Source organism: Anguilla anguilla, chromosome 1 (genome assembly GCF_013347855.1).
Source record: "Anguilla anguilla isolate fAngAng1 chromosome 1, fAngAng1.pri, whole genome shotgun sequence".
Taxonomy (NCBI): Eukaryota; Metazoa; Chordata; class Actinopteri; order Anguilliformes; family Anguillidae; genus Anguilla; species Anguilla anguilla.
The window spans coordinates 74,438,344-74,465,976 of record NC_049201.1 but is presented as its reverse complement, the minus strand read 5'-3'; the positions used below and the strand labels follow the sequence as shown (position 1 = coordinate 74,465,976).

Here is a 27,633-nt window from a genome sequence, read left to right as displayed (position 1 = left end):
CTACTCTGCTTTTTCTTGGCCAGCTCTGTGTTGTTGCATCATTGGTTTGTGCACAAGAAAGATAATAATAGGTTCAGATGATTATAGTTGTGGCATTTGCATTTGGAATCTGTTGCTGTTATTTTTCAACAAGAGGGTCAAAGAGGTACTAATGCCAGTAAAGCAGGCCATCATGATGTGGAAAAAACAGAATAAATCAATAAGAGACATAGACAAAACATGGGATGTGTCAAAATCAACTGTTTGGGACATTGGTAAGCAAGAATGCACTAGTGAGCTCAGCAATGGCCTAGTAGACCACAGAAGACCACTGTTGTGGATGACTATCTAGACGTTTGGTGAAAAACTGGTTAAATTTGGTTGAAATGTGAAAGTTTTCTAGCCGGCTAGGGCATAGTCAGACTATATCCAGGTAAGACCTGCAGTAAATTATGGCTAAATTGAGCTGATGTAGTCCATTTATGTCAAAGCATCTTTCCACCTAGATATACACCCCTCTGGACTTCTAGATTCCGTCTATATTCGGGCTTGTTCTCACTGGGAATGAAACTCTGTGGATGTTCGTAAATAACCATGGCATCATATTTGGAGAGACATTGAGATTTTCAAATGTAAATTTTTGGTGCTTTGCGGACACGTTGTGGTCCTTTGTATTAGGCTGAGCTGCGGAGGGTATCTAGAAAGTTTGTCAAATCTCAGCAGATGGATAGATAGTAAATATAAACGTCGTAATTTAATTTGGGTGAACTGCCTGTTTAAAACAAATGATATACCTGTAGGCTGCTGAGTGGCTCATCCATTTAAGGAAACGTTCTCATGCATGGAGGTGGTGTAAGATTGAATCCAGACCATGCCAGTTCTGACTACGGTTGGTAGCCCAGTGGGGCAAAGCACATTTGGTGACTGCATCACATAGAGATGGGAGGGTTCAGTCAATTAGGTGTCCATGCTTCCTCGCTCTCTAGCAACCCCAGCTGGTTTATCAGATGCTTGGCTATGGGCTGTGGTGTGAAAAGAATCTGTCTAGCAACACCACGTGTTTCAGAGAACACTGGATGTCTACACTCTCCTTAATTGGCAGTGGGAGGAGCTACATGAACAGATAACTAAATTGGAAATTCAAATATTGGACGTATCAAATAAAAATAAATAAATGATCATCCATGCCATGTCTAATGTTTATCTGCATTATGTATATAAGGATCATTATGATCAATGCTCACTTCAGGGTCATCCAACCTGATCAAATGCATACTAAATTGGCATCTTCAGGGCTTCTTGGTAGACCTCCACTGAAATATTTCTGCTATGATCTATTGTCACTTCTGATGTACCCAACCTGATGAAATACATGCTAAATTGGCATCTTCAGAGCTTTCTGATAGACTTCAGGTGAAAGGTTTTTGCCGGACATATGAGAGAACGTGTGCATAGCTGTTGAATGCAACATACTACCAAAACAGGATGAAGTTGGGATGATAAGTACCTTTTCGATGGGATACCTCCAACCCACGCTCTTCAAATATGGAATCTTCCTTTATAATTCTTACTGTAAAATGTAGGATTTTGATCAGTTTACCCATTTTTTTCATCATTTTTTCTCTGCACTTATGATTAAACCAGAGTTTTTGTAAGGTATATCTGGTGCATGTAACACATTCCTGATCTTCAACTATACAGGACTATACATAATTTTTCAATCCACATTTAAAAGTATTTTCTTGTGTTGTCCATTGAGCATTCTAGGTTAGGATATTCTAAATTTAAACAAGCAATTCAGCTGCAAGGGGCCAAGACTAGGCCTTCTTTTTGAAGGTCACTTCTTAGTCTTGGTGAGAGATGTCGCTCCACTATCACCCAGTTGGGTAAAATGTAAGTCTTTCAGCCTCCTGATTCATTATGTCAATGGAATTCATGTATTCAAAACACAAAGTAAATCATTTTTTTCCACAAGAACATGTAGTCAAAATAAGTGCTTTTTCTTTGTCTAATGTCGCCCCATGTGCCGATTCGATTTACATAATTGTATCATTTGGACAACATTTTGTGGACCATTCAGGGACCGTTATACTTCCGTCAGTCGTGGAAAAATATCTTGTGCTTTGTAATGGCCCCAGACTGTCAATCACACAGACCCAACATGGACTTCATGACCATATAAGGTTCCCCCCTTTTCCCTTCTCTGTCTTCAATTTGTACAACATGATGGCACATAGACTGTACTTCTCAGATTTCAAAATGCTTTTCTCCAGCTTATGGAAAGTCAATGGGCGATGTCACCCTTTTTTATGGCCTATAGTCAATTGACATATTCTGTGACCTTGTTTTACTTATTATTCCATAGTGCAGTTAATCACACTACCTAGACCAGCTTTTCTGATTCTGGGAAAGTGTTCAGAAATTTGATTTTAGATGATTTACAAAATATTTACTAGACTCCAACTACCATACCAATGTCCAGGGTGCCTTCCTGCAGCCATTATAGGACTATAGTCAAGAGATCCAGTTAGGAACCAAGCAATATTGCAAATATTTTACTAAAGATTTTTGATTGCATTGACCAGTTTCCTTTGCCAGGACTCCTGATACTGTTGGTCCATCGATCTGAAAATTCAATTCATTGGTTGGTTTACTTGGTAAATGGTAAATGGACTGCATTTATATAGCACTTTACAATTGATGCCTCTCATTCACCCATTCACACACACACACACACATACCAACGGTGAAGGACTGCCATGCAAGGTACCAATCAACTCGTTGGGAGCAGTTAGGGATTAGGTATCTTGCTCAGGCATACTTCAACGTGCCCAGGATGGGGGATCGAACCGGTAACCCTCCATCTGCCAGACAACCGCTCTTACCTCCTGAGCTATCGCCCCAATACCTAAATTGACCTAAAATTACATTTGGAATTGATATAGAAAGGGATCCCAAAACAATTTGACTAGGATTCAGTAGTCTTGATTGCTCGCAGAGTTACATTTATGACCCTGAATGATTATGTCTCTTGCTAGCTACACTAATTTTCTTCTACCTTCATAGTGTGTTTTTCATCCTTTGGGTTGTACATTACATTACAGGCATTTAGCAGACGTAAGTCGCTTATCCAGAGCGACTTACACAACATTTTACATAGCATTTACATTGTATCCAATTATACAGCTGGATATATACTGAAGCAATGCAGGTTAAATACCTTGCTCAAGGGTACAATAGCAGTACCCTAGCAGGGAATGGAACCTATGACCTTTAGGTTACAAGACGGACTCCTTACACATTATACTGCACTTCCGCCAGGCTGTAGGGGTGGGTTCACGTGTACATAGAATGGGACATGGGATTACTCCCTAGTCTGACTTTTGTGACATATGTCAACATTAGACTATGGTTCAGAGCAGAAGGTGACTTCAGAATATAAGGTGGTTTCCTTTCAAATCCTGGATTCTGCATGTTTGGAAAGAAATGCTTTCTTCTACAGGGACACATGTGATCAACATCCCTGGACAGAGAATCCTTAAACAAAAGTTGCCTTTCACATTCACAGGTTTTGTGTTGGAGAAGTTTCTTCCCGGTTTCAGTAGTTTTTGTTTGCTAATTATGTAAGCCAAAAATTTGGGGAGGATGAGCAAGGTAGGTACTGGGGTCCTTATCTCTATTCTTGCATAACATGAATATGCAAGGTCATTAACCACACAGACAACAGTGGTTTTACATCTTTGAACAGAACCCGAGCTCTTGATCATCATCTGATTTGGTTGCTGTTGCCCTAACATCAGGGTACTCTTTGTTTGCAGGCTGTGTTGCGTAACAAGGGTGGTAAACCAAGGTTTTTCCCACTAAAAACTACAAATGAGATTGTATCTAGTATTTCATTCTTTCGGTGTAGCAGTTTTCAGGTTTCATTGGTTAAGATATGCATTAAGAGAAAAAAATGTTAATGCAAATACTTGGTATAGGCACCATGGAACCTTATCTCTCCATCATTGTGGTGACTGTGTTGCAACCAGTTGTTGTTGTGCTAGCTTGCCTAAAGCCTGTACCTGCGCCATTACTGTCCTATAGCGCCCTTGTGCGCTGCGTACATGCGCAGAAATATCAGTGCGCAGAAACGGATCGTGTAAATTGAATCCCCGTACCAATGGGGGTGGGCTCTAACTTCGTACATGATATTTTCTATTGGTTCGTTACAAGTGGTGTCATAAAAGTGCCCCGGGTTTGGGCACATTGTCTGGTAAATGCGCCGAACAGGGAGAAAGGGGAAAAACAGTGAACGAGTGTTACAGTATCTTGAAGTGGCAATTGACAAAAGTGAAAAGCGAAATGAGCTAGATGCAGATGTAGCTAGTTCTACGTTAGGTTCTGGCTGCGTTGCGGGCACTGGAAGACATCAGAAGGGGGGCGAAACGGACGTACGGACGGCTAACGGTGAGTGAAGAAACAGAACTGCACCGAGTTTTTGCGGAGAAGCCATTTCCAACTAGCTACCTAAGGAAACCAAAATGGAGAACGACTAAAGAAAACTAGCGAATTCTATATACGCTTCCGCAGTGGCAGTGCCATGGATTCCACAGTATATACCCTTTCTCTTACATGCCAATGAGGTTATGGGTTGCATGGTCGCGCATAGGAGGCTGCAATGTACAGTTAGCTTAACATTCCATTTTGTTAAGATAATCTAAATGGCGGAGGTGCATTTCATTTAGTCCGTTGCTAACAAGCTAGCTACCAGACCCTCCCCTCAATTTCCCTTGTTCTTTCTTTCTTGAAACCTTGCATTTTTGCTGTCTGCATACTTTGTACAGCTTTCATAACGCTTTTCCATTTACGCAAAATGTTGGCATTTGAAATTTACCGATGCTGCCTAACGTTACTCCCTATCGATTAATGAATTCGCTTACAATGTTTAGTATACACCGAGGAGTAACGAATGCACGTGATGCTATTTCGCCCAGTGAAAATATTAGCTACGTTAAATATTTACAATTTCATGTGTTCGCAGATTAACATGTAGGTTTGTAGAGTAGGAACCTGACAAAATTGACAAGGCACTTCCTTAGCTAGTTTAGTTTATTGTGTTTAAGGAGCCTTATTGTTAACTATTATTAACTATAAATTAATTAGAATTCTATTAGTGAACAACGAATGTTCTCCGTGGGGAATACAGATCCTCTGCTGTATTTATGAACAGTGGTACTTTTTCCTAATTGAAAATAACAACGGCTGTTGAGGGCGGGCTGATTAATGGCACATAGTGTTCATACTACAACTTATTTGGATGTCATTCGCCCATAAACAGAAAAAAACAGAAAATGTTTTTTGGTAGCACGTGGCAACATGCATTGAAGGTGTAAAACTATTTGGTAGTGTATTTCATGATTACTATTTGTGATGTACACATCATCTAGATCTACGTCCATAAAATAGCTAGGATAATTTTTGTTTTAATGGTATTTATCACAATGCCTCTGTGTAAAATAAGACTGTATGATACAAAAAAAAACTTATGTTAATTGTTATGTTAATTATGTTCAGATAAATTACGAAGGGATTGTGGGACCATGGTATTCGCACTGGCCGCCTCAAACTATGTAAACAAGGGATTCTATTATCAGTGAGGTGAAACTACATCATGTAGGCAGCAAGTAATGTCACATTAAATACAGAGCCATTGGCTTAAATGTTTATCTTCATCTATTACTGTCTGCGATGCCAGGGAACTTATTGACATGATTCTCATTAACATTTGCATCTTTGCAATATATTTCCATTCCCTATACCCATCTGAACCATAGGACAAAAAAATTTACATGCCCCTTAAATTCCACCCAATTTTCATTTAAAAATTACAAATGAGGAGCAACATATTTATTTATTTATTTATTTGTTTTTATTTTTTTAAACCGTTATTTAACCAGGAAAACCCCATTGAGATTGAAATCTCTTTTGCAAGGGGGACCTGAAATGAAACGCAAAGTTACATGGGAAGAAACGGGCCCCAGCCTGGGCCAGAAGCGCTGGGGCTGCTCTCCTCTCACTGTTGAGCACTTCTTCAAAAATTATACACAATCCACAGAGTCTGCAACTGGAGTTATTGCAGGTGAATCAAAGATTGCAGTTGCTCACAACGCAATGACAGGACCCCCAATCATTCCCCAAACGTTCTGAAATCCCCTGGGGCAAAACACTTCCTTTTATCCAATTTTGTTAGCCCCTCCTGTTGTGGAGCTTAAACTTGGTACTTCCCACCTGCTTACCTCTGTCTTCTGGGTTCTTTCCTTTACACCATTATTTCTCACCCACTGCCAAAATTTGACACCATTATTTCCAAGCTCCCTTCCTTTCTTTAATAAAAAATAAGCATTCATTTCTCCTATCTGAGTTCTCCTCCCCTTTTTTGGCACAAGACGAGTATTCACCTTATCCATCTCCTGCTGGTTTTTATCATTCACAATATGGTCTGTATAAAAGGCCTAGTTTGTAGACAGGAAACTGCTTACACTATGTGAAGATTTCTACAGGTTGTTAATACTTTGACCAGGATCTAGCCATTGTTAGTTCTACATGTTATACTTCTGTTAATATTATAATCCATCATAGTGGTGATGGCTGTGAACTTAAGTGCACTTCTTTTCCACAGTTACCCAACAAGACTTACACCTAACAAAATGTTTAAGCATGGCTGCATGCAGGTGCAGCGATAACTAATAATAATCAAATAAATGGTTTCTTTAAAAAAAAAAAAAAAATTATTACTATATTTCCAATTGCTTGCACTTTCTTGATTCAGCCTTAGACTAATGTAGGATAATGTTTGCATCGCACTAGATAAGTGTCCTGGAGCAATCGGTTGCCTCAATAATAATTTGAAACAATAATGCAAATTACCTAGACATCTGGATCTGTTCCAGAGTGACAACCATGCTAGCCTAGCTAGCAGTGAATTAGCTAGCTAGCAGTGGTTTTTTATTGACAGCCTTAAAGGAGTAACATGGTGGTTGAACGTGACACTTCCCAGTTGTCTTTAGGCAACAACAAAACAAATGTGCATAATTTTTTTATTATTCAGTCATTTCAATGTACTTTAAAACGTATTTTTCTAAGCCTAAATTTCCCACTATAAAAGTTCACCCGAACCGTCTGGGTGTGGTAATGAGAACTGTCAGTTAGCTATGATTGACAGACCGTGCCCCGTTACTGTAGCTACCCCCATGATAAGCGCACTTTTTGGGAGACTTTTCACAAGCTAGCTAGCTTAGTAGTATATCAAGTATCGATAGATAGCTAAGGTAAGGACGTTGACTTATATCCAGTTATAATTTTTGCTATCTAGCTAGCCAAGTTAAGATAAAAGAACAACTATAACGTCCTCATAAAAGCAAACTAGCTAGCTAACGTTATCGATAACATTGCCTTATGAAAGCAAACTAGCTAGCTAACGTTGAATGAATATAACCAGAAATAATCTAATAGTCCTTAAAAGGCACTCTAATTTAAGTGAACCTAACGTTAGTCAAATATTTGCATTGTCTTGCCCGTAAGCCAGCGGCGCAAACTATGGGTCTCGAGTTATCCATGGGTTTACGGGGCGTGGAAAGGGGAGTGGTTACTGTGTTTGTGACGCACCAAGTTGACAACTTTCTCAACCGGTTGAAAATAGGACGATAAATAGAGCAGAGCTCAACTTTATGCAAATGAATCCGTCGAGCGTGTTCCATTGAGCCAATCAGGTGAAGGCTGTGCTGCTGTTTCTTCAGCTGGCTAGCCAAAATCTTGTTTGTTAAAAAAGGTTCAGCGCATTTTGAGGATGGAGGAGAAACTGATCATTTCTGTAGCTGCATTCCCGGTGTTATACGAGGTAGAGAGCAGCTATTACTAGCTTCTTGTGGCGGTCCATAGCGGGTTTGAGATATATTGTGATGTTATTTAAAATCGGCGGCGAATTATCCGGTTTGATATACGATAGATAGCTAGCTTGTTAACTTGGCACTAACTCCGCTTTTTGTATAGCTATTTTTGTGAATAAAATCACATTCATTATTTTGTTTTCTGTTAAAAACATTAAATTCATATCCAGGGAGACAGCCAACTACTTGCACGTTACATGACGTGTAGCCATTTAGGCTACTAATATGATCGCCTTTCAGGCTGGAAAATAAAGTTGATGCTGAAAACTTGTATGTAGGCGTAGGCCTACTCTTTTTACACCCAGAAAATGTATCGGGCATCGATAAAGGAATAGATAAAGAATCAGATCAATAAGCAGAATCGGTATCAATAAAATCGTATCAATTCCCATCCCTAGGTACAATACAGACCTTTCACATTACTCCATACTTTATGAAAGCATGCAACATTGGTGTCCATTGCAGTGAAATGATCACCATCCATTAGAGGAGAAAAAAATACTGTGCCTTTATGAATTGAAGAGAATGTTGATGTAGTTGGCGTGCCTAGTATCCTGTGAGCGTGTATGTTTGTCGGTGTTACTGGGAGTGGGAGAAGACTGGCTGCGTATCTCAGTGTCCCCACTGAGGAAGAGAAGTTGCTAGATAAAATGGCAGCAGTAGATCACACCGACCATCCCAAATTTGTTCAAAAACAGGGTGTTCAAAGTTAAAGACAGTTCTACAAAGCCAGTGGTAAAAGGTGGACCTTATTGCAGTGCCTGTTTGCAAAGAAATGCCTTAAAGTTTGTCTCTCGTAAGGGAGGCATCACATCCTAGCAAAGCATCTGTTCGATAACTACCCCAGCCTCTTCAGAGACTTCAAATCCCTACAGATGTGATTAGAACAGATAGATCCATGACAAGTGTATGTTAAATGTACACCCTGGGATATGATATCAGTCACAGGCATGTGAAGCAAAGATTTTGTCGTGAGTTACCTGCAAACAAGTCACACCTGTTTCATACCGCTCCTTTGTCTGTCTGATAGACCATCACCACTCAAGTATGACTTTACTCCGCTCCTGTTCTGTAAAGTCTTGAGCATCCATGCACATTACCCAAAGTAAAACCTGGCTGCAAGTTAGGTGATGGTAAATTTCTGCATAGACAAAAAGCGAAATTAAATATTTATATTTAAACGGTGGTTGCGCTAGCCAGTGGAATACTGCGTTTTTTGAAAAGCAGGACATTTCAAACAGGAAGTGTGTTGTGGCACCGAAACTAGGTTATAATTTGCTTTAGGAGTTCTTCTGTGAGGGCATTTCTCTTTGCTCTTGCGTCCTCATCTAATTCTAAAACCAGCGCTGACCAGTTTGTGTGTATATCTACTACGTCTTAACTACTGCTTGTATTTTTTCCATAGACTGCGTTGTTGCCGTTCTCGTTGTTTAGTGTTAATCAGTTTAACCTTCAGGGTCCAAGTTGAACTATGCGGTTGTTCCCTACACTTGGACCGGTACTTCTCTCTAGGCCCTAGAGTCTAGGGGTTTCGTCATACTTGTTCCTGGTTATGGTTATACACTTTGTTGTACGTCGCTCTGGATAAGAGCGTCTGCCAAATGCCTGTAATGTAATGTAATGTATATCGTTCACTACTCCTGATAGTGACAACCAGCGTACTGTTGTTGGCTGCTTAAGGGTAACTTATGTTTTCGTTGTTTAAAGCGGAGTTGATCAAAGCAAAACACCAAGTCCTAAAATAAAGACACACAGGGTTTACCTTTGTATCTGGCTGGGTGCTGACCCATAGGCATCAAGATCTTTAGTCTGCAACCTCACCACCAAAAGAAACTAACTTGTTCCCTATGACATCAGTTTTCCAACAATACAAAATATGACTGCATTGTATTGATGTATACCTAAAGTTCACATAATTGTGATCCAATTGGATATTTTGCAAACGAGCACTGTCTCTTCATCACAATTACTGACTCCCTGTCAGCACAGTAAACGGTATGTTTTAGGCCTGATTCACACCAGATCAGCTTGCCGCAGGGTTGTGCGGCAAAAACGGCAGTCTTCCCATTCATTTGAATGGGGGTAGTGCGTTTAGGCTGCGGCAGTGGGGGACCGCATGGGGTGCCGAAAAAAAACTCAGCGGCCTGTGGCAAGAAAGTTGAACCAGAATCAACTTTTGCCGGAACGCACCCCGACATCACGCTGCAGTGGCCAATCACGTAAGTTGTTTAAATTACCATGTAGCATTCCGCTGTTTACCGAGCAACTGTCAGATGAATTACTGACACGATTCTTTTCCTAAGATTTAATTTTGTAATCGTCATCGTGATTTGACAGTACCGGGTAATGGGACGAGTACCGAAACAATAATTACTAGCTAAATATCAATTCCGAACGTCGGAATTAAGCTGTATAAAAGATTCGCTATTTAGCAGTTTTTGCATGTTAGTTTATTGTACCTAGCACTATGGAGTTCATGGACCAAACGATGATACTCTCCCAGTTGTGTCCTCGCTTGGTTTATTTTGTGTACCCAGCTTCGACGTCTGCGTCTAACTGGCAGTCTACGCTGCAAAATAACGATAGCAAGAAGCTTCCTTCGGTTTGCGTTTGTGTCCATTTTTTTTAGCGGACAGGAGTGGGTGTAACTTGGTTCACAACATGACGTCACACAAATGAGCCATGTAGTGACACACCCACACCACCACACAACCCTGCGGCAAGGTGCCGCATTGCCTGATCTGCTGTGAATCCGACCTTACTTTGAGGGTCCGATAAGAGACAACCTTCTGTGAACTGCCGTACAGACATAAGGTGGATTTCTCTAACATAGTCAAACTCTATTCAAAGATTTGTTGACCTGTCCTCAAGAAATATTGCATGGGTAGCTCACTCAGTAAAAGCGCTGCTTGCAACAAATCCTACCCATGCCAATGCCGACTGTGGTCAGCAGCCCCACGGGGCAGCACATAATTGGCTTTGTGTTACTCAGGCATATGGGAGGGATAGAGTTCGTAGGAATAGCATTGTTTATTGCTTGAGCAACTCCTGCTAGCTATTTGGGCACCCATAGCTTGCTGTCTGAACAGGGACGTGCGGAGGGGGCACCTCAGTGGTTCGAGCCGCTGCCCCTTTGTCCTCCTTGGCTGAAATGCCCCTCTGTGGTGGTTTGTGGTAGGTTTAGAGACTTGCGACTTGATTTGGGTTCATTCCCATTGCTTCTTTTCACTCCTTGCGTCTCTTCCTCATGTTCTTTCCTTGCTCCTTGGCTCCACCCTACAGAGGACATAAGGAAGAAATGCAAGGATTCGATACGAGGACAGTGGAATCGGGGCAACATGCATTAGGCAAATGGAATGTCCTTTCACAGTCAAGTGTCAGTGTGAAGCGATGACGATTGCAGACAAGGCAGAAGTGTTGAGATAGATCCGCAGATGGATCATTTATATGTCACACATTACAAAAAAAATTCCACGAAGACTACATTTGTGTATTCTCCCTGAAGTCTCCTCTGGGAGCCTCCTAGCTCCTTTAAGGACCATTTAACAGATTGTGATGTCCTTAAATGAATAATGGTACAACCTAGCCAGCTAAGTAGCCAATAAATATCAACCACTATACTGTTAAACACACACACAATAGCCACCCCTACAATACCTTGTCCGTTGTTACAGTGTGCCCATAAAAGTAGTACGACAGTAGTGGGATGAAACAACAGTCAGCTAAAGTGAAGAAAATTAAGATAACACAGTTGTTTCCAGCCACTGTTCCTCCATCATTCCTCTGTATTCGATAAATGTCCAGTTTTCAAATTATTTGTTCAGGTCCAGTTTGTGGTCCCAACCGGACATTACATTTTCCAGTTTTGATTGATGGAGGAAATTAATTAGTGCGTCAGTGACTCCCTGGTCTGATGTTGGTTCCACGAGGGATCCACCCCTGGTCCAAAGTCGGTTTCAAGGGGACCTGCCCCCACTGGTCTGACAGGGCCACTGTACAAAAGAATGCTAGCCATTATTAGGTTCTGGGCCCTGGGCCCAAAATGGCTGTAAAGGGCTTTGATACATTGTGCCTTTGTGAAAAGTTCTATAAAAATACAATTAATTGAATTTATGAAAGGGATAGTTCACTCTGCAGTTACATTTTTTTCAGTTTTAGTGTACATTTTTCAATTGGTTCAGACAGGTCACCCCAGTCCCAAAAGGAGTCCCAGTACCCCATAAACCTGTACCCCTCTTTCCCACGCTTGGTTTCATGGTACCAGTAGAATACCAGAAAATACTACCATGGAGGTTCTGCTTCTAATCTTTTCCGCTACTTGCTGACTTTAGCTGGTATTAGGGCATTTGGGAGTTTGTGGTCTGGAGGTCTGCGCAGGCATGACATTTAAGCCCCTACTCATACCCAGGACCTTGAGACCTGACCCAACCAAGCCCGACTGGTTCTGACAAATTGGAACCCTAACTAGACCCAAAACCAAAAATCGCTCTTGGATGCGGTTTTACAATGCTTTGTTCGGTACTGTGCACTTGAATTATAGAAATAGTTATACTGCAGTAGGCTATATTTTATTTATATTTGGGATTAGAAACAGTAGCTATACAGCTTAACAAGACATGGTGGACCATCAGCAGACTAGTATGATAGGCTAATAAATCATATTTGCTGGCTCTTTGCTCATCTGCTGATCGCTCTTGTTCGATTGCTCATGCCTGATACACACTTCTTTTTGTTTGGCAGCGGAGAGAGTGTGAGGGTGGAGGGAGTTTTGTTGCTGTATGGAAGTGTTTGTTAGTCGATTTTATCGTGCTTTCAAGTGTATATTTGATATTAGTTTGGGTTTTTTGAATCAACTTTTTTGTTTTTGTTTCACCCTCTCAGGAGCGACTCTTAACTGTCGTTTGTTTGCCTTTGTTGTTAAATTGCTAATGTATAACTGTAGTTCATTATAATCTGATTCTAGATAAATTTTGGTTGTTTTGTCCTACAAGGTAAATAAAACTTTACCTTGTACAAGGGTTATTTGACTTATTGCCATGTAGTAAAAGCTAGCTAAGTTACGTTAAATGATTAGCCTATAACCTGATTGATTCCTCATCTGGTCATTCTCTTTCGTCTTAATTAAACACTTAACATTAGATAGTTAAAAGTGCCTTATTTCTCTTCTCCGGTTTCTGCTGCTATCTGTTTGGTGCCACCTTGTATGTTTTAGTTGGAGTCTTGATGTATCCGTTGTTGTGGACAATGGTTTATTAACATAGTTTATTAATCTAAGGAAGAGAGATTGAGACACTGCTTCAAACTTCAAGCATTTTTATTATATCTGCAGATAGGAGACAGTTCAAGAGCTCTTGTAGGAGCTTGGGAAGTGAATCTCAAAAAAGTTTCTGTCGGTGTTTGATTTATACACTTTCTAAGGGGCACACACACTCCTTTGTTCCTTCACACCAGTACTTTTCCACTCACACGTTAGCCTAGACTGTGTAGGTCACACAGACTTTAGTCTGCTGGCATGAAGTTTGGCCTTGGTGATAAAAGAGGAGCGGGATGTACTGCCACCTCTCCTTAAGAGGAACCGGCGGGGACAGAAAAGAGTGGTTGTAACACATAGATTAAAAATACAAGCAGACAGTCACATACACAGGGGCACAGTTTAGAACATACACAGTACATAATGCGTATAACCTTATTACTAGAATTTTGTTTTTCCATTATTAACACCATTAAATCACAATTTTCTATCATACTGTCTCAGCAGTAACTTAATTTATGTAAACTTGGGGAGAGATAGGGACATAGTGAGGGGGTTGAAATGTCACAAAAGCTGTGGGAGGATTGCAGGATGATCGCACTTCTGTAAAGTGATTTCCAATGTTTGTGTGCTACCATTGCCGGCTCGTTGAGCACCTTGAGAGCAAGATCCTTGATTGCGAGGGCCTGCTTGCTGGCCTCCACAGTTCACAATTGGTAGAGTTCCAGGAACTAAGTAGGAACATGTCCTTTAAAGAACTGGTGTGCATGTCACAGCTTGGAAGGGGGGAGACTCCCGAGAGGGCAGGGAGAGAGTGTTGGGTGACTGTAGGGCGCAGGAACACGGACAACATCTCCAGAGGTGTTCAACCGCATTCAGTCCTGGCAGGAATTGGACCTGGCCCTTGACACTCCCAAAAGTGTGGGAGGACTGATTAGCACCCAGGGGCAGATCAGACTTGCACAATACAAGTAAAAAGGTAATTTTATGCCATTCCTTCTTACAAAACTGCTTCACTTCATTGGTATTTATTTTGATTTACTCATGTGTTTTGGGTCATTGCCTTGTGGCATCACCCAACTTCTATTAAGCCTCAGGTGACGAACCACTACCCTGACATTGTCCTGTAAAATTTATTTTTGCAATTTATAATTCTTTGTTCCCTCAATGACTGCAAGCTGTTCAGGTTCTGAGGCAGCAAAGCAGCCCCAGACCATGATGTTTTGGTGTTGTTGAGCAGTGCTTTTTTCCCTCCAAACATAGCGTTGTGAATTTCTGCCAAAAGGTTCGACTTTTGTCTCATCTATCCATAGAACATTGTCCCAAAAGTGTTGTGGATCATCCAGGAAGTATTTTGCAAACTTGAGAGTAGTGGTTTCTTCCGTGGGGTTTTCCTCATAGTGGACACACGAACAGAGACTTTAGCAAGAGATGTCTTCAGGTCCTTGTCTCGTGGAAATTTGTCTTCCTAGCTGCTGTTTACAACTTATGGAAATTTGAGGCCCCAATTGTGTACATCAATGGAATTTGGCTAAAACAGTCAAATTTAAACCTTACAATGGCATTTGTGTTGGGAACATTTCCTGCATTGACTAGATGTAACCATAGAAATGTAAATAATTTAATGTAAATTAAAAAAATGAAATGCTAACTAATGCAACAATTTCCTTTTCAGCACCCTGCACCAATGCTGTTATTACGGTTTTGTTCTGCTTCTAGAGGAGCAAATCTGGTGTGAGGTGAGAACAAGATCTCCTTGGTAAATGTTTACATTTTAAGAACCTGTTGTCAGTTCATCAGTATCCAGTATGCAATTTGTACTGTTGGCATTGATGTGATTCAACAGATGACAATGAATCATGTCAACTTTATCAACAATCATTGTCAAAATGAGTCATTGTCATAATGAGTCCAGTCCCCACTAGAGCAGTCATTTTGCCTCATTTTTTTGGAATTAAACCATTAAACCAGATGCCATTCTGCTATCAATGTCTGCGACTAAATGTACAATCTTACCATTGATTTTACATGTCCCTTTCAAGATTACATGGTCATTTATTGTCTTGAACAACCTGTTTGGGAAATGAACGTGCAGGGGTAGGTATTTACAATGACCACATGAAAAAACCCACTTGCATGTTACTCCTTTCAGTTCGTTCTGATTTTATTGATAAGTCGAGGGCAGTACAAGCCTTCCCACAGTATATGGCATGTTTCATTAGGGGTCCAAGCAGCGAAGCTGGTGGAACCCTATTATATCTGTTAGGATTATTATTATTATTATTATTATTTTTCTCCGCTAAAAGTGTCTGAGGCTCAGCAACCATAAGTCCTAGAGCAACTAAATTTGGTAGGTGGGTTCCTATAGCCCCCCCACTACTCAGGCACTACAAATCACCTATGTCGGCCAGATGGTGGCGTTATAACAAAGGGTCCTGTAAAAGGCCATAACTCCCACACCATATGTCAGGTCAACACAAAACTTCATGGACCTATGCATCTGAATGTGCTCTACAACTTTACTATTGGGACCACCTATGTCCACCATATTGTTTGCCCGCCATTTGGACTTTTTTATTAGTTGCAGTGCGGAAGAGCTGTAGCTCCACATTTAAAGTGTTACGACATCTAGTGAACTCCTTTACGGCAAGCGGCTAGAAGACATCCATAGCGATGCAACTAAGTAATCCGACACCGTCGGGTCTAGTTTTTATCAGTGAGGGCAGGGTCTGAACTTCATAATGGACAATGTTATCTATCTGGGCATTCATAAGAATATTTTCACCACTCAAAAATCGTATTCCGTCATAGCAACAAGATAAACCAGACAATAGTCCTAAGATATGCCAATACGGCAGTGAAAACACTGCTCACTGAGTAACGAAATAAACGAGACAACGTTTTAAAAAATGATACCATGTCATTCTACAGTCAATATCTGGGACTAAATATTGAATAAATATACAACCTTACCATTGGTTTTACACGTAGAGATGTCCCTTTTGAGACTGAGTGGTCATATATTGTCTTGGACAATGCGTTTGTGAAATATACGTGCATCTGTGATGCCTGGGTACCTTCAAAAATAGCTGTTCGTAATACCACACCTGTTGTTTACGGCGTTGTCACCCTTTTTAGTACAGCCTGGCTTGATTGACAATTAATTTATTCAATAGGTGAGAGTATAAGCTTTCTAACCAAGTATAACATGTCTGATTTTGCTTTTGGAATAGCGTTTTATCGGTCAGCGTAACCGAAAATTTTCTTCACTCTGGGGTAGCAGTAAAAGATGCTGCATCTAACGAAACGTTGTCAACGATTTTTCATAATTTCTTGGAAAATACTATTATTATTGAGGACTTCTGGGCATCGCTAAGCCATATGTTTGCTGATAGACCTATCTGACATCATTTTCTGGAGCAAAACAGAAGCAGATAGGACTGTATCATTGCTTTACTGTCTCTGTATCTATCTACTGAACACAGATAAAATTTCATCGTTGCTATGTAAATATTACTGCTCAAAATATTTCGGTTTGTTCCGTTGCTACCATAATATACCATAATATACTGCAATTTCTCGCTGCAATTACTAATATTGAATATAAACAAAAGACTAGTAGTCTTTTAAGACTTATGCTGTAGTCAAAAGACTTATGCTGTAGTCTGCCAATGTCAAAATAAATAATACGGTACTCTGCGGGCAGCAGGCAGGTAGCAGGGATGTGAGTTGATATTTCATTTTTTGTTTCGTTTTATTCAGTGTAGTATTTATTATTTGAAATATGTATTATTATTCTGTCTGTCTCTGAGGCGCTCTGAAATGTGCATTCTCTGCTAAGCTGAGCAATGGATTGGAATATGTGTCTGACGTAGTGTTGCACGATATACCGAAACTTCAGCACCTTTTCAGTACTTAAAAAAAAAAAAAAAAAACCTTTCGGCATTAGAATTTCCCGACGTTCAGTAGGCTACTTTTAGGTCAAATGTAAAATCCAGGGAAATGTGTCTCCCGCATTACTGATTGAGAGGATGAAAGGTGTAATTTGTTAGAATCTTTGTTAGATGGCAGTAGCAACTAAGGTAGCCAAGTCAGCTGACGTGCGCTTGTGCATTCCTCCTCGTTGATACAGCGCAAGCTTCGGCTCAGTACACTTCAGTAGCAATAGGTGTTCTAATTTGGAAATATTTTATTATAGGAAGATGCTGTATTGTTATTAAAATATGCACGGCGGTGTTGGTATTTGCACTTGTGACAACATACATTTTTTTAAATTCATGGTGGTAATTCATTAAAGAATGTGTGATATACAAGTAGCCTCCACCCGAATCAGTCGTGACACCAGCTCTTTGGTGAGCATACTGTTCAGGGAAAAGGTCGATGAAATTGAGAAATGATGGTAATTCTAGGTCCTTGCACAACTGTGCCTAGGCCTATCGTGTAGCAGGTGTAGCTCAGCTAGTTTGCTAGTGAAGCACAGTAAAATGTGCAGTAAAGCAAAGGTCTCATAGCAGGTTACCTGGTGATGCCACCCTCAAATAAAAAAATAGCAACGTTGCCCTTGGCTAGGGGTGATTTCGCTTTAGTTGGCTGGTAACGCGTTTGCCTATGAAAAGTATGGACGAGTGAGAGGCCCAGGGTTCAAATCCCACCTCGGACTCTGGCCAATCTCCAACTCATTCATTACATATGCTCTGTGCACAGGGAGCTAAAGCATCCATCACTGTCTCCATGGACTGGATGTTAGACTCTTATGAAGCCTTGCTGTTATTATCAGTACTGCTGCAACAGCAAGCACCTCAGTGTCCTTACCACTTTTGACCATTTCAGCTCTATTGACCTAGATATTTGCAAGATGAGTATTGCAACGGACAAGGAAGCAACTGTAAACAAGGAAGTGTGTAGCTGTAGTAACCATAAGCAACGTCTCATCACTTGCCTTTGGACAGGTCAGTTTTAGAATGTTGCAAACCTGGACTTTTTGAAATGCAGTGAGTAAGGAATCAATCATAGTCTGTTACAGAAGTTACAGTATATGTGGTAAATTAGTGTACTGTTCAGAAATTGTGTAAACATCTGATCTGCATGTCTTTTTGCCTTTATTTTTGTTATAGAGTCCTGGAACAAGGAGATCTTTTGACTACATCACCTTCCCAAGGAACAGTATGGCACATGGATGGAACACACTCTGTCATTCGCCGATATCAGGAATTCTCTCAAATCCAGAAGAGAATGTAGGAAACCATGTTGATAACCTTATTAAGAATAACAACCTTTCCAGTACACTGGTCTCACAAGAAACATCTTCTGTCTGTAATTCAAACTCTGTGCAACAACAGAATTATGATAGTCTGCAGTGGAACAATGAGGCTGCTCCAAGTTTGCTGCTAGATATTCAAGAGAGCCTGCTGGGAGGCAAACGTTACAGTGTCCAAGATGTTGTAGTAGACTCAAACTCTCATGATACAAAAACAGACTCAGCCTTTTTTAGCTCATCTGCTCTAGAGCAATATTCAGATGTAAGCAGCTGCTCTGAGTTTGATATTGACAGAACTGTGTCTCCTTGTGTGGAGTTAAATCTTGACTGTAGTCAAACCCAGGAAAAAGAGAATACCTTGGAATTAGGCTCAAAGGAATTGTCCTTTTCTTCTCCCCAGGCAATGGCTAATTCCAATAATTCACTGAAAGATGATTGCCCAATTAAGGACATTAAGGGAAGCATTGACTACAAACAGGATGCATGTGGCAGTAGCACCTCAGAGAACCTCACTTGTTGCCATGAAGGCTCTCCTCTTTCAACAGTCTGGGACAGAGCTAGGGATTTGACCAAACGCCTTGAAGATAATCTGCAAGAAAAAGATACTTTTGTAAGTCAAGAGGATCAATACTCAAATATTAGCAGTCCACTTGAGGGTGTAAGGGAGCAGTCTCCTTTAAGAGGGCATGAGGAAATTAAGGACCATTCAACAGCAGTGGGTTCTGATGGTTCACAGCAGCTCAGCACCTCAGACTGTCAAGATGTGGCTGTTGAACATCATAGCTGGACCAGTGCCTTTGAAACAAATTCTGTAGAAAAAGTTACTAACACTCCAGATGGTGACTGTAAGGACACAGTCGGATGCGGCGTGTCGAAGAAGGAAAGTGTTTCCAACGGTTCTCTGAAAGGGAGCAATGATCAATCAACCACTAGGTTATCCCAAAGGCTACATTTAGAAATGAATGATAAAAGCCAATTTATTGCTAAAGATGGTACCCATGAGGACAGCGAGAGTGACTGCCATAGTCCTCATAATATTGAAGAGGAACGTAGCAGCTTTGATTTCCTGGAGCGCTGCTTAGGCCTCAGAGATTTTTCTACGGGTAGCCGGAAAAAGTCCAGCGGTGGAAAGGATATTACAAGGCTAACTGGCAAGGAGGGAGCTGTGTCTTCTGATGGTAAAGTGTTAGACCGGACTGATCATGAAAACTGGATGCCTCAGTCTGGACCACCGACCCTGGTGCCAGTGGATCTGGAAACTTCCTTCAGGGACGAGGTTCAAGGATCATACTCAGCAAGTCGTGACAAAGGGCCTCCCGTGCTCAGTGTCTTCCTCAGTGGAGCTGTAACTAACTTGGAAGATGGCAATATGTCAACATTGGACAAAAACGAAAAGGATATAGGGATCAGAAAAACAAATTCAGTTCAGTTAATGTCTACAAGGCGTTTGAAGCAGTCCCTCCATCCTGTTGTGCTTCTCAAAGATTCTACTAGGGGGAAAGGGTACCACTGTGCAGAGTGTCCAGTGACAGCTCAAAATCTATCCGGCCTTTTTGAACACCACCATTGTGTTCACTTGCAACACAATTTACATTTATGCAATACCTGTGGATGCTACTTTACTGACTATAACCTTGCCACACAACATAAGTGTGACCAGGAAGTTGACACTGCAGGCATATTTATTCAGAAGACATCTTTGCCCCTTACAAGCTCTATGTGCCCACAAAAATCACATCAGGAGGAGAAGGAGAGTGGATGCAACCAACGCAAATGCCAACACTGTGATCAGACCTTCCAGAGAATGTATGAATTTGACCAGCATATGCGGAAACATACTGGTGTTACACCTTTCAAGTGTGGAAAATGTGGCTTGTACTACTCACAGTCTTCTAGTTTGAATCGACATACGCGTTTAAACAGATGCAAGCGTCAAAGATTGAAAGATGCTTCTGAAAACAAGATGATCCAGAAACTGACCTCCAACAGTCCAAAGGACCAAAATGTTAAGTTGGATGAGGTACCATCTGCTGTTCCACATGTCAAACTAATTGACTGCTATGTTAAGCTTGTGGACTATCGCAAGGAAAAACAATCACCCAAGCAGAATTGTTGTGAAACATGTGGGAAGTGCTTTCGCCTCAGGGCACAACTTGCTGCTCACCGCCGATCACATACAGATGAGAGGCCCTTTAAATGTCACAACTGCCTCAAGGCCTTCAAACATCCTTGCAATCTCTACAGGCACAAAAAACAGCATTGCTCAAGGACCAGGAGTCCTGCAACATTTACAAATCCAATAAAATCCTTGGCGGGGGAATACAAGTGTCCCATTTGTCGAAGCGCTTTCAAATATTCCCACAACCGTTTCCGGCACTTAAGAGAGGTGTGTCTGAAAGAATATTCAAGACAAGGAAAGGGTAAGGTGGGTAACATGTACAAGTGTGCACTGTGCAAAAGCACCTTTGCTAATGGATCCAATCGCAGCAGACACATAAAGAGAGGTTGCCTGAAGGAGTATGTTCGCAGAGAGAGTTTGAAGATAAAGAGAGACTATCAGGAGCGGAGGAAAATTTCCTTCACGAAGGAACCGCAAAAGCCACAGCAGCAGCAAAAGCCACAGCTGATAATGCAACCTCAACAAAAAAAAAGTCTACGCCACAAGTGCAGTTTCTGTCCGGCCACTTTTGCTCATGCATCTGGGAAGTACAAACACATGCGGAAGCATAAAATGCAGGAAAAGACAGGGAAACCATTCATTTACCAGGCTTCCCTTCCACCTCTTGATCAAAAGATAGAGGATACTGATACGGTATCCAACATCAAAGGAAATGCCAGTTCCCCCCCTTTCTCTTGTCGATTTTGTGGAAAGTTTTTTCTTGAATTATACGCCCTTAAGAAGCACATGCGGCTGCACAGTGGTGACCGACCTTATCAGTGTCAGCAATGTAGCAAGAGGTTTTTCCGGCGTTCCCACCTTGATGCTCACAAAAATGTTCACAAGCGAAGGATACAATGTACTGTCTGCAAGAAGATACTTCCCACCATTAGTGAGCTAATAAAACACAGACAGACTCACAATAAAAAGGGGATGCTGCAGTGCCCAGACTGTCCACTGCAGTTCAAATTTCCTGTTTACTTGCTCCGGCACTTGAGTACACACAAACACACACAGCAGAAGGTTCAACAATTACAGGATCCTCCACAAATAAAAGAGAAGCTGCAACAAGACAAGGTAGAGTTATTTCAGTGCTCTCTCTGCCTTGGTGTCTTTGAAAGTAGCAAGGAGCTGAGCAATCACTGTTTAACGCACATGCCGAAGCGTTCTATTAATCAGTGTCCTTTCTGCAAGCGGCACTTCTGCAGTCGCAACGCGTTAATCCGCCACATGCGCTTGCATACCGGAGAAAAACCATATCACTGTCAGAACTGTGGAAAACGCTTTACACGGAGTGAGGCACAGAAAGTACACCAAGAGAAGTGTTCCAAAACATGCATTGAGCCAGTACTTAAAAGTAGTGTAGATAGTCAGAATGTAAGTGAGGTATGTGAAATTAAGAAAATGTATAATTGTAAATACTGTCCACAAACATTCGTCTGGCCATGCAGCTTGTCTAAACACCATAAAAATCACATGTTGAAGACTCTCTTTCCCTGTTCCAAATGTGGCAAGTGCTTCAAAAAACTGAGGTTGCTGTCACATGAGAAATATTGTGACCTCCTCATCACAAAGGACTTTGAAGCCCCCCCTCTTCAGGGTTCTGCATGCAGAACATGTGGCCAGAAATTCATTCGGCAGTACAACCGAATTATCCATGAGAAAAAGTGCAAAGGATCCACCTCTGTTTTGCCAGCAAATACAGTCAATAATGGAACCACAAATCAGACCAGAAGCATGGACAAACTCAAGCACAGATGTCCCCATTGTCCAAAAGCCTTTAGGTATCGATGTTACCTCCTGAGACACCTTGTAGTGCATACACGAGATGAACCGCTCGAATGTTCACGCTGTGGCCGTAAATATACTGACCGAACACTTTACCTTAAACATAAAAGCTTCTGTGAAGGTGTTTATAGGGACAGTCGATCAAGTAAGGTGGATGTAAAAGATCAACCACTGCCAGTATCCATGACAACAAAATTAAAAAGTGGACAGATAATTAAAGGAGAGGGTGAGGGGGAGTACAAATGCAGATTCTGCACTAAGAGCTTCATGAAGGCCAGAAATCTAAGGCGTCACATCCTGACGCACACAGAAGTCAAGCCATACCGCTGCAAGACGTGTGAAAGCTGCTTCCGCCGATATGATCATCTGAAACTGCACCAGAACCGTTGCAAAGGTAAGCGGCAACGCTTGGAAGTGCGCATCTTAAAGCTTAATCTGGAGGATTTGAGGAAGGACTGGCAAAATAATCCAGATGGTATAAAAGCAAAAGAGGGGGAAATGGCGGAATGCATGTCCTGTGACAAATGTTTTTCAAGTAAGATTAATTTAGCACGCCATGTAGCCCTGTGTCATACTACCGTGAAACCCTTCTCTTGCAAGTACTGTAGCACTTCTTTCTCCCAGGAAAGTACATTAAAAAAGCATAATCTGAAGTGCAATGGTAGGACGATTTCTTCCTCTCAACTTTGGAGTTCTCAACAAGAAATCAAAACTCATTCTCCAAGGGAAAGTGGTACTGGTAAGCCGTGCAGGGAGACATCCAAACTTCTGATTAGGATTCAAAGGCACTACTCTGACAAACGGAAATATGTATGTGCTTACTGTCCCCGCCGCTTCAGAAATCAAGAGCAAATGATAGTGCACACCCGTTTACACACAGGAGAGAAACCTTTTGGCTGTGCCAACTGTGGTGAGCGCTTCATTCGCCGTGATTATTTGATGAGGCACCTGATCAAGTGTAAGTTTGGAAAGGAAAGTGAAGAGAGTGTGCTATGCGAGCAGTGTGGTGATTTATTTAATGCAGACGAACTGCCGAGCCACCAGAAGAGCTGTGTTGTCAAACGGAGAACACCTGACCGCAACCCCAGGAGCCCTGTGAATCACAGTGGATCTCCAAAGAAAAGGGGCTTCTCCTGTGCAAACTGTGATGCCCAATTTATATTATTCTCTCAACTCCAGCAACATTTCCTTACTACACATAGAGCGGACACTTACCAGCGGCCTCAACAGTCGCCACCACCACTTCGGCAGCAGTTATCCAGTATTGGAAGTGTCAAGGAAGAACCAATTGATGAAGGTTATGAAATGAACGAGCTAACGGATGGCAACATGAGGACTGAAAGTGATATGAGTAAGCCTTTTCTATGCCCATATTGTAACTTGCGTTTCTTTAATAACAGTGGGCTTGGGATGCATCTGCGCACCCATGTAGGCAATTTTAATGTCTTCTGCAAGAGGTGCAAGAGGGGCTTCTGGAACAAGAACATACTTCGGAAGCACTATAGAACATGTTGTTCCCTGCCAGTTGTAACAAAGGAAGAGCCAAATGCAGAGAGCCCAGCTCTCACAGATATGAATCCTCCAGTTCAGAATACAGTCTTGGTATTCAACAGTGGATCCAAAACTACAGGGACAGGGGTGCTGCAGACTAAGTTCTCTTGCAAGGAGGGTTACAGAGAGAGGCTAGATTCAGTTGAGGTCCATGAGAAGCTGACCTCTCCCAGATCATCTTCTAAAATTATCCACAAGTATCAATGTTCAGAATGTGATCAAAGCTTCACAGATGGGCTTCTGCTTATTAGCCATTTAGAGGACCATGGTCGTGAGGAGCAAGAACGAAAACAAGGTTACCGATGCAACCAGTGTGGCAAAGTTTTTAATCAGCCAGGAGTGCTGTCACGACACTTAAAGATGCATAAAAGCATTAAGACCCCTTATGCATGCCCTGAATGCCCAAAGACCTTCCGCCATCCTTCAGATCTGGATGTTCACAGGCATTGCCATGACCCCAATCGGCCATTTGTCTGCAGCTTGTGCCTCCTGAGGTTTTGGACTAAAACATCCTTAAGAATACATACCTCTGCAATACACCGTCAAATAAAGCCCACAAATGGTTTTGCCTGTCAGTTCTGTAGTAAGTCCTACACATTAAAATCATCATACCAAAAACATTTCAGGATGAAGCATCACAAACAGTGGAGGAAGGAACTTTTGAATGGCCAGACAATCGGACGAGTCTCCTCCAAGCCAGACTTTGATCTAGCAGTGAATGCTGAAGAAATGAACCATGAAGGGACTGATGAAAATGAAGATGATGACGACTCTGACTCTGCTCCTTACTTTCCTTGTCATGTCTGTGGCAAAACATTCACTACATCAGAAAGCTTAGAAGATCATCAGCGCTGTCACCTTGGCGAGAAGCCTCATGAATGTGCAGAATGTGGCAAGTGCTTTTTCCAGCTGGGCAACCTTCAGCAGCACCAGCGCAGCCACAAGTCCGAGTTCCAATGCCAAACATGTGGTCGTGGGTTTGTATCATTATTTGCTTTGCGCAAGCACAAGCATAGTCATGGGAAGAACCGCCCCCACCGTTGCTCAAAATGCCAGCTCAGTTTTACAGGACCCACACAGCTTGCAGAACACATATCCACTCACCGTGATGAAAACTTCCCCTGTGACCTGTGTGACCGCACCTTCACCTGTAAGCTCAGCCGAGCTGAGCACCGCAAGAACCACACTGAACTAGAGGAGAGCCTCCCCCCCTTGCTTCCACCACAGGGTTCACCGACATCCTCTCTTCCTCTTAGTGCTGATCAGCTAAAATATCGATGTGGTATTTGCTGTGAACGATTTCAAGATCCAGAGCAGCTCTCGGAGCATGGTTGTTTTGCAGCCAGAGAACGTCCGTATTCTTGCACCGACTGTAACCAGCACTTCCTGTGCGGAGCTCACCTGAAGAAACACCAGCTCAGCCACCAGTTCTCACGATCGTACCTCTACCACTGCAATCGTTGCCACATACGTTTCACCTACCGTCATCAGTTCCTCAATCACTTGAAGAAGCATGGGATTGAAGAGGCTGGAGATGGAACAGAAAATCTGAGCATAAAGACTATTTCAAATGTAAGTGGGAACAACACAGAGAACATATATAAATGTCCAATCTGCCCACACAGTTTTAGCCATGCCCTGGAATTAGCTGAACACCTTTCCATACATGCTGAGAGCACTTATAACTGCAGAGTTTGCGGTGAGACTTTTGCAAGCAAAAGCAACCTCACACAACATGAGCAATGTCATATAACTGCCTCTACTCAGTATGAATGCACAGAGTGTGGTGATAGCTTTCTGGGAAGTGATGCATTCCGTCTGCACCAGTGTGCCCGCAGGAAGCACATTGCCAGAGGTCATGCCCAAACATCTTCCTCTAGTTTGCAAAAAAGGCTGCCATCTCCTGCAGGAACTGCAGTGGCACAAAGTATTGAAGAGGAAGAGGAAGTTGATGTGGGGGAAGACTTCTATAACTGTCCTGTCTGTACCAAACGATTTTCTTCTAAACAGAGTCTCAAGGAACATCAAAGGCAGCATACTGCTTACCGCCCCTTCAAGTGCCTGGTGTGTGGGAAGTGCTTTGCTCAAAAGAGATACCTCAAGAGGCACCAGGCCATCCATCAGCGGACCTACCGTTGTGACATGTGTCCTCAATCTTTTGGAAATTTAAAAGCGTATCAGATTCACCAAGATCTGCACAACCAAAAGAGTCAGAATTCATCAGTCACCACCCAAGATAGTTTTCCGCACAGCACAAAACCTGTTAAAGGTGCTATGGAGGAATCTGGGGGTGACTATCGTTGTGACATGTGCTACAAATCTTTCGGCCAATTGTCATCTCTGAGGCGGCACCAGGAAACTCACGTCGGGCAGGTTGTGTATGAGTGCACAGAATGTGACAAGGCATTTGCTTTCTTCCATCTCCTGGAGGAACATCAGAACAGTCATGCTTCCTCGTCCTCACCTCTGCCATCTACTCCCCCTCCCCATGCTTTTTCCAACCCAGTCTCTGAACAGCCTTCCCCACAAAAATTGCAAGGTACTAATACCTCTTTTCCAATGCCACCAGTTATGGACTATGTAGTTAGAGAAAATATGTGATTTTTGGGCCCCAGATTGGGATTGTGTAATTTCCCAATTCATTTCACATTATCAAATTTCATAAATTGCATGTTCTAGTCATGGTGTACATATGCTGCTGTGTATATGAATGCCTACTACTGGTGAAAATATAGTCCTGCAAATACTGCAGTTTAAAAATTTGAAACTTTGAATATTATAAATAGTCTCATTTTTGGTGTAGTCAATTTGTATATATGTATATTAAACATATTTCACATAGATATTGATATCCACTATGTTTATTCATACTATTGGAACGTGCACATTTAAATAAATAATTTATTTTTCTGGACAACACATGCAATACTTTTACTTTACTATTGTCCAGCTGTTAAGGGTTCATCACCTCTGACTGATTCCTGCTTCATTGGAATATTATTGATGATTTTGTTGTCTTTATTCAGTTGGTACATTTAATGTTTTTATTGCCTAAAACAAAAATGAATCAAGTATGTTTATTACCCCACAATCTTCAAGTGTACTTACCAGTATTATATCAGTGGAGCTGGAGGTTTTTTTTTTTTTTAGCTGTGTAAAATATTACATGTATGATGTTAACATTTTGTTGTTCAGTAACAAATTGAAATGTATCCTTTCTAAACACCAAGGTGTATTACCTATATTGTAAATAGTTGTTAAATTCCTTTATGCATCTGCCACAAGGTTAGTCCTGGACATGTCCCCCCATTGTTGCTGTCCCTGTTAAACATGCTTTTTACAATGACCTGTGCTGATTACAGTTTGTGACATGATTCATATGGGAAAACAGGTAGTTTGATAAATATTGTGCAGTAGTTGGAATGGGGATTAAGTAGGTTATACCAAGTTTTATTCCTGTTTCTGTATGCACTCATCTTTTTATATTGAATGTATGATTATGAGAGGAATACATATTTCCTATTTGAAAAATAAACCAGGTATTTGGGTTTCCAGTTGATTTTGAGTTGTTTATTTTGATAAAGCATTGCATGTCATTTATAAAGGTGCAGAATATTGTATAGGGATCATTTAAAGGTCATTGTATACAATGTACAATTCAAATGCCAATTTCAGCAATATGAGTTTGTTAGTCTACAGTTGTTACAACCAGAGCTGCATT

At 41.5% G+C, this 27,633-nt stretch overlaps 1 protein-coding gene across 4 annotated transcripts; it reads left to right on the top strand.

The window, feature by feature from the left end:
* Nucleotides 1-4,109: 4,109 nt before the first annotated feature.
* znf1035 (zinc finger protein 1035) lies at nt 4,110-27,471 on the top strand. Of its 4 annotated transcripts, XM_035383146.1 has the most exons (4): nt 4,110-4,428; nt 14,834-14,897; nt 18,273-18,392; nt 18,816-27,471. In XM_035383146.1, the coding sequence occupies exons 3-4, from the start codon at nt 18,324-18,326 to the stop codon at nt 26,511-26,513; spliced, it is 7,767 nt and encodes a 2,588-aa protein (XP_035239037.1). In that variant the 5' UTR covers nt 4,110-4,428; nt 14,834-14,897; nt 18,273-18,323; the 3' UTR covers nt 26,514-27,471. The 4 variants fall into 4 exon arrangements, with proteins under 4 accessions (XP_035239037.1, XP_035239120.1, XP_035238866.1 ...); XM_035383229.1 differs by lacking the exon at nt 14,834-14,897; XM_035382975.1 differs by having other exon boundaries at nt 18,273-27,471.
* Nucleotides 27,472-27,633: the final 162 nt, after the last annotated feature.